This window comes from Camelus ferus, chromosome 18 (genome assembly GCF_009834535.1).
Source record: "Camelus ferus isolate YT-003-E chromosome 18, BCGSAC_Cfer_1.0, whole genome shotgun sequence".
In the NCBI taxonomy this organism is placed as follows: domain Eukaryota; kingdom Metazoa; phylum Chordata; class Mammalia; order Artiodactyla; family Camelidae; genus Camelus; species Camelus ferus.
Window position 1 is genome coordinate 18,837,581 of NC_045713.1, and position 7,438 is coordinate 18,845,018.

The following is a 7,438-nucleotide window of genomic DNA, read 5'->3' on the forward strand; positions in this document are numbered from 1 at the left end:
AGGTGATGGTGGATGATGCAGCTGCAGAAAAGCTGGACAAGTGAGCCCTAGGACTGGGAACGATGAGGTTGAGGGTAAAAACTGCACTTTTCCCTCACTTGCCCCCTTCATTCTTGCCATGGTCCAATCTGGTTTTTCACTTGGGCTCCTCTGCCCCAGCCCTCTCCTGCCGTTCCAGACCATCCTTGCATCCTTCACCCTGTATTTTGGAGTTCCCTTCCCAGTCCTTGCTCTGACTTTCAGGGACCCTTTTCTTGAGCTTTCCGCTATCCGTTTGTGCTGCTGTGTCCTAGGGGAATAGACTTCCTGTTCTGCAGGCTCCCTTCTCTTGAAACCCCACCCTACTCATCCTCTGCAGCCTCCCCAAGTTTTGCCTCGCCTCATCTCCCTTCCCTTCTTTCTGCCCAGAGGGGTGCCTCCACCCGGTCCTGTCCGTCTCACTGGTCCTGTCTCTCGCAGACCCTCTCCGTTTCCCCAAACTCTCTGCTCTATCTGGACCCCCGGTGACCGTTGGCGGGAGGGGCCCGGGGCATGGGAAGGGGGCACCCCCAGGAGGCGCGCGTGGGAAGGGCCAGGGAGCGGGCGCGAGTGGTCCCCCGGTCGGTTGCCCAGGTAACGCGGGGCTTGGCGCGCGTGGCTCCCTCGGGCTGCCGGGAGGGGCAGGAGGCGTGCAAGGGGCGGGGGCGGTGCGCGGCAGCAGCGAAGCGTAGGGGAGGGGACCTGAGAGCAGGAGAGGAGGGGACGAGCAGAGGGGCCACCTCCCTCCCTCGCTCGCTCGCTGACTAGCTCCCTCCCAGGCTGCGACTGCTGCAACGGCGGTGGCGGTGGCGGCAGCAGCGGGAGCAGTCTGGAGGCCGGCGTCGAGGTGAGACGGGGATGCACTGAGGCTGCGGGTAGGAGTGGATGGACAGACGGCGGACGCCGAGAGGGCTGCACCGGAATGCGGGTTCCTGGCGGACTGGCTGACGGTGCTGGGTGCGCCACGCCAATGGGTGGAGGCAGCGCCGTTCCCCTGGGGGCGAGGGAATCCCTGGGAGAGGGGCTGGGAAGGGGCTCAGAGGAGATGACCAGGTTCCCCAGGGAGGGGCGGGGGGTGTCTGCGCCCCAAACGCGCAGCAAGAAAACCGCACCGGCTGGACGCCCAGGGGAGAGTGGAGGATACAGAAGGATTGGAATGCGAGTATCAGGATTCTCTGTCCAGTCTGCCTGTGGGAGTGTATGGGTCTCTGAACAGCTTGTTGATTTGGGGGTGCTGTGGCATCTGCTAGGATCTGAGAGTCTGGATCTTATTGGGTGGACCCAGGAAGAGACCATGGGGAAGGTCCTGTTTACAAAAGGGTTAATCTTCCCAGGGCTCTTCAACCGGGAGACTGAGCAGAGCACTCCTCCCCAGAGATGTCCCACCCCAAGGCAAAGGAAACCCCAACTTTTCTTCCTTTCCCCAGAGGCAGCCCAAGGCTGGCCCTGAGACAGGAGCATCGCCCCCTTGGGCTGCAGTGCTGAGAGCCACCTCTTCTCTTCTCACACCGAGCCTGTTTCCTCCTCTTCCAGGATTTGCTGCTGTCTCTGCTGCTCCATCCTTCCCACAGAGGCCCTCTCCCCTCTCTTATCTCAAGATGGCAGCTAGCAGCTCTGAGGTCTCTGAGATGAAGAAGGTAGAGGAGAGTCCCCAGACCCAGGAAGAAGGGCCTGGCCATTCTGAAGCCGGAACTGGCCCTCCCCAGGTCCCAGCTGGGGTCCCAGATGAGCCAGAGACCCTGCAGCCAGGCTCAGACATCACTGGGGACCCTGTGGACTCAGCGCCCAAGGCTGGGCTGGCTCCAGAAACCACACAGACCCCAACCGAGGCCCCAGAAACAGCCCAGGCCAGAGACCTTAGCTCAAGCCCAGGAGGGGAGTCAAAGGCCAACTTCAGTCCTGAAGAAGCATGCCAAGAGCTAGCATCCAAACCAGATGTGAGCAAAGAGGCCACTGCAGAGCAAGGGTCCAACCTGGAGTCTGCAGCCTCACTTGAGTCAGCCTCAGAGCCTGCTCCCCAGCTGGACCCCCAGTCAGACCCTCAACCAGACTCCCAACCAGCTTCCCAGCCCACCCCCAGCCCAGCTGTTCAATCAGAGCCCCCTTCCCAGGAGGACCCCACCCCTGAGGTCCTGACTGAGAGTGTGGGGGAAAAGCAGGAGAATGGGGCAGTGATCCCCCTGCAGGCTGGTGATGGAGAAGAGGGTCCAGCCCCCCAGCCTCATTCACCACCCTCAACAAAAACCCCCCCAGCCAATGGGGCTCCTCCCCGAGTGCTGCAGCAGCTGGTTGAGGAGGACAGACTAGGAAGGGCTCACAGTGGGCATCCAGGATCACCCCGAGGTAGCCTGAGCCGCCACCCTAGTTCCCAGCTGGCAGGTTCTGGGGTGGAGGGGGGTGAAGGCACCCAGAAACCTCGGGACTACATCATCCTCGCCATCCTGTCCTGCTTCTGCCCTATGTGGCCTGTCAACATCGTGGCCTTCGCTTATGCCGTCATGGTGAGCCCCATGGGACCCTGGCCCAGGCCTGCTGTGGCTCCCAGCTTCTTGCCAGTGCTGGCACAGAACCCCAGGAGTAACCTTGCCTTCCCTCCCCTCTCTGCATGGACCTCACTTCCCAATTACAGGACCTGTGCTTGCCTCTCCCCAGGACTTCACCTTCTGAGCCATGGTTGCCCTACCCCTTCAGGTGGGAGGGATGTCCAGACAGTTCACACAGCCTTACTGACCTGTACCCTCCTCCCACTGCCTCTCCAACCCTCCTTCCCCCCATCACCACTGTCCACCGGCTGGCCTGTCTCCTCTGGATGACTCTTTCACCTGGTCCCTGCTGGGCTGGCTTCTCCTGATCTGGGCCATGGTGCCCCCACACCTCACCCTAACCCCAGTCCCGGAACAGCCTGCAGCAGGGGGACGTGGATGGGGCCCAGCGTCTGGGCCGCGTGGCCAAGCTCTTAAGCATCGTGGCGCTGGTAGGGGGGGTCCTCATCATCATCGCCTCCTGCGTCATCAACTTAGGCGGTGAGTGGGGGTCTGGGACAGGCCGGGAGGAATGGAAGGGTCGGCAAGGGCAGTTTTACTAACCCCTGCCCCTGCTCTCTGCTCTCTCCTTTCTATCCTCCCTACTTCTCCTTTGTCTTTCCTTGTCTCCCTCTCCCCGCCCCCCGACCCCTGTCCCTCCCTCTCCTCTCCCACAGTGTATAAGTGAAGGGCTCTGCCCTGCATTCCAAGACTTTTCTTCCTGTTGGGAGCTGCCTTGGGCCCATCCTCCCCTGGGAGGAGCCCAATCCATGGTCCAGGCCCGCACCCATAGGGACCAAGGGAGCCTGAGCGGCCTTGTTTACAGCTTCTTTCCTGCTCCTGCATCCTGCCAGGCTCCTCTGCCAACCGTAGGCCTCTCTTCTTGCACTGTTTCCAACCTCCCTGCACTTCTGCCTGCATCCCCTCCAGCCTCTTGGCTTCCCTATCCCTGCACTTCTGGAAACCTCCCTGCACTTCTGGAAACCTCCTGGAACATCTCCCAAACTCTCTTTGCTCTCAGCCTCCTTGCATCTCTCCCGGCCTTCCTGCACTTCTTACAGCCTCCCGAACTTCCTGCACCTCAACCCTGGTCTCCTCTTCCCAACTTTCATGGTCTTCGCATCCTCCCCCATTCTTTTTTCCCTTCTCTCCTTGTTCATCTCCCCTTCCCTCACCACACCCTCCCCCTTCCTCTCCCTGCCTCCTCATCTCCCCTCAGCGTCCTCTCCTCCACCCTCCTCCACCGTTTATTCTGCAAAAACTCCAGCACTTAGATCAGGCTGGGGGAGGGGAGTGGTGCCAGGAGAGGACTCCCTAGCCCGGGGCTCCGACTGTTTTCTGCTGGGACCACCCAGGTCCGGACGTCCCCAGGGCGCCTCGGGGTCGTAGAGCTGGCAAGCCAGGCCTCGTTTGGCTACTTGTGCAGGTGTGCCGAGCGCTGTGCCGAAAACGCACCTGGTAGAAGGGAGGGGCGCGGTTGTTGACCCTCCCCGGCCAGCCTGAGTTGATCTGCCCTACCTGGGCTTTTTAACCCAGTCAGCGAGTTTCTTAAAAGCGTTGGGGCTGGGGTCACTCACGTGCTTTGTTAACGAAAGAACCTCCCAAATAGGACCAAAGCTCCCAGCTGCAGGGAGCGAGGTAGAGGCGGAGAGCTCTCTAATTATTTTCTTAGAGGACCAGCGAGGTTTGTTGCACGCAACAGTCTGCTGGGGAGGCGGGACCGAGCTACAACGCGGTTCGGAGTTGGCGGGTTTTGGTTTTTTTTTCCTAAAATAAACTGTAGGGGAAAAAAACCTAACAGTCTTTAAAAAAAAATTCATCAAACTAATTCTCCCTTTTTGTATGCCGGATGCTGCATGAGTCTGAAACACCAATAAACGGAGACTGCATGAGACTCGCCTCCAGCCTCAGTTGGTCCTTACGTGGGTGCGCCCGGGGGGCCCGCGGTACTGCCTCTTTTCCGGCAGAACCTACTAGGTGGTTTGCGCATGCGCAGCCCCTGTGGCCATCTTTACTGTGGCCGAAGCCTAGCATTCCCGAGCGCCTACCTGCGCATGTGCAAGCCTTTCCTTGCTTTCCTCTTCCAAGTAGCTTAGACTAAAGCGGAGCCTCCCGCGCCATCTCTGTGCGCCTGCGTACTGTGACCCTGCGCAGCCCGGGAGGCGGGTCTTAGCCCCAGGTGCGTACGGCAGCTGGGGAGGCGGAACTTCGAGGTGTGGGGAGAGGGTCCCGTATCTAGCTGTAAAGAGGGGCGGTGTGAAGGCGAGAAGATCGGGTCTCCCCCCTCTCCGGCCCAGAAAGTGGTTTCTGCCGGTCGCTGGGAACATCTGAGTACTCGATCCGTGGGGCGGGGTCCTTGGAGGGGACTGAGCGCCCCCTCCTGGGAACGGTCGGTCTGGTCGCAGAGACGGCTGTTGGAGCTTGATTGGTTAGAGAGACAGTCCCTAAACCCCTGGGGCGTCCACCCTTCGGGGGGCGGGGGACCCCCGGCTTAGTACTCTCGCATCTTCTATCGTGGCAAGGCCCCTTCCCTAGTAGCATATGTCCCTTGTCCGGGGTCATGGAGACATTGCAGCCACCACGGCGGCGCCTCTGTCTGAAGAAGGGGAAGTGACCTCCGGCCTCCAGGCTCTGGCCGTGGAGGATACCGGAGGCCCCTCTGTTTCGGCCGATAAAGCCGAGGAAGAGGGGGAAGGAGGTCGGGAGGAGGCTGAGCATGAGGGGTCCGGGGCCGAGGAGGTGCCGGGAGAAGTCCCCAGCACTGAGGGGGAAGAGAATACCAAGGGAGACTCCGAGGACTGGTGCGTGCCCTGCAGCGATGAGGAGGTCGAGCTGCCCGCGAATGGGCAGTCCTGGATGCCACCCCCCTCCGAAATCCAACGGCTCTATGAACTACTGGCTATTCACGGTACCCTGGAGCTTCAGGCTGAGATTCTGCCCCGCCGGCCCCCTACGCCTGAGGCCCAGAGTGAAGAGGAGAGATCGGATGAGGAGCCAGAGGCCAAAGAGGAGGAAGAGGAAAAGTGAGGGCACGCCCTTACACCTTGTCCTTGGGGCTGCTCCCCTAATGCCGGGAGGAAATAGGGAGGGGAGGTGGGACTCAGGAGCATGAAAAGTTGGGAGAGGGAAGAGAGCCAGAGAGGAAGAGCCAGCCAGGCTGGGGGAGAAGAACAAGTGTGGGTGTTTAGGGGGCCCAACCCTCACCCTTCACTCTCTCTCTACCTGTCCCAGACCACATATGCCCACAGAATTCGACTTTGATGATGAGCCAATGACACCAAAGGACTCCCTGATTGACCGGAGACGCACCCCAGGTACAGACAAGAGGGGTGAGTTGGGGGGAGGTGAAGGGCCTCTGCTCCCACTTACCCTAAAAGAGGCCCTTGCTTGGTGCCTTGGTTGCTACACAACTTGTAGCTTCAGGAGAGAGCATGCACCGAGTGGTTCCATCCTTCCAGCTTAGATGGTACCCTATCTTCCTTTAAAAGACTATCATAGATAATTCTATCCTGCTTCCCATCCCTTTGATCTCAGTCCTCTCGGAAGTCCAAGTCTTCCTGATCATTCATTATTATCTAGATCCACGTTGCTATACTACTGTGTGCATCTCCTAATCTGACCCAGTTTTCAATCCCATGCGCCTTCCAAGAATTTACCCTTGGAGCCATTCTTGATTTCTCTTTCTTTTAACCCAACATTTAAGCCAGCAGCAAGTCTTGTTAGCTCTACCTCCACATTTCCAAGTTCAACTCCTGCTCTCCACTTTTACCACACCCTCAACCAAGCCACCATCTCTCTTGCCTGGATAGTTGTGGTAGCTCCTAACCAGTCTTCCTGCCTCTTTTCAGCAACCAGAATGGTTTGTTTAAAACATGAAATGTGTCACTTCCTTGTTTAAAATCCTCCAAAGGATTCCATTGCTGGGGGAAGAGCATGTCAAGAGAGTATCCAAGCCTCCCACCCCCACCACGGCAGCCAAGTCTTCCAAAGGCACTTCCATTTAAACTAAGAGATCCAAACCCCTTATTATGGCCTCGAAGCCATTTCTTTGGGCTCATCTTTCCTGTCTCTCCCAGCTCTGTATTTTTCATTGAACAGACCTCCTTGTTCCTGCCCTAGGGCTTTTGCACTTGCTCGTCCCCTGCCTAGGACGCTCTGCCTTGGTCTTCATGTTACTGGCCCCTTTTCATAATTCAAACCTTCACTGCCTGCCCCATCTGAAGACCCAACCCTAAACCTCAGAACTTCTTTGACAGGCCTTGAAATCTGAATGTTTAACAAGCTCCTCAGGTAAGATCCAAGCAGGTCTGGTGCATGTGGCCTCACTTCCTTCCACATCTCTCACGTTCCCCTTCTCCAGGAAGCTCAGCTAGGAGCCAGAAACGGGAGGCCCGCCTGGACAAGGTCCTCTCAGACATGAAGCGACACAAGAAGCTGGAGGAGCAGATCCTTCGTACTGGCAGGGACCTCTTCAGCCTGGACTCAGAGGACGCCAGCCCCGCCAGCCCCCCACTCCGGTCCTCAGGAAGTAGTCTCTTCCCCCGGCAGCGGAAGTACTGAGCGCTGCTGCCTTCAGGGTGCAGAGTCTTTACCTGCTGGGGCCTTGGCCCTCCTTCCCTAACCCAGGGTGCTTGGAAATTTGGGAAGAGGAGAGACACTCCAAGCTCCCAGCCCAGCACCTGGCCCTAGAGAGGACATACGTGTGTGTGTTTCTGTTTTCTATTGAACATCAGCTTGGAGACCTGGGCTGAATTGTCTGAATTTAAAATAAAAAAAATACCAAGTTATCCTCTCTTAGAGGAGGAGCTGCAGCTGGAGCCTAAATAGTTGTGGCAAGGCAGAATTGTACTCACCTAGATTGGGAAATTAAAGCCAGATGGGGTAGAAGTGAACTCAGT

The 7,438-nt window shown here is 58.3% G+C and overlaps 2 protein-coding genes across 4 annotated transcripts; both read left to right on the forward strand.

Moving 5' to 3' along the window:
* The first annotated feature begins 675 nt into the window (after positions 1-675).
* Positions 676-4,432, forward strand: PRRT2 (proline rich transmembrane protein 2). 3 transcript variants are annotated; one of them, XM_032460485.1, is made up of 4 exons: positions 681-975; positions 1,552-2,519; positions 2,909-3,041; positions 3,218-4,432. In XM_032460485.1, exons 2-4 carry the CDS (start codon positions 1,617-1,619, stop codon positions 3,226-3,228), a joined length of 1,047 nt encoding a protein of 348 aa, XP_032316376.1. In that variant the 5' UTR covers positions 681-975; positions 1,552-1,616; the 3' UTR covers positions 3,229-4,432. The 3 variants fall into 3 exon arrangements, with proteins under 3 accessions (XP_032316375.1, XP_032316376.1, XP_032316377.1); XM_032460486.1 differs by having other exon boundaries at positions 682-865; XM_032460484.1 differs by lacking the exon at positions 3,218-4,432 and having other exon boundaries at positions 676-975; positions 1,552-2,966.
* On the forward strand, positions 4,394-7,351 carry PAGR1 (PAXIP1 associated glutamate rich protein 1). The gene is made up of 3 exons (XM_006181520.3): positions 4,394-5,563; positions 5,772-5,854; positions 6,901-7,351. The coding sequence occupies exons 1-3, from the start codon at positions 5,082-5,084 to the stop codon at positions 7,098-7,100; spliced, it is 765 nt and encodes a 254-aa protein (XP_006181582.2). The 5' UTR covers positions 4,394-5,081; the 3' UTR covers positions 7,101-7,351.
* Positions 7,352-7,438: the final 87 nt, after the last annotated feature.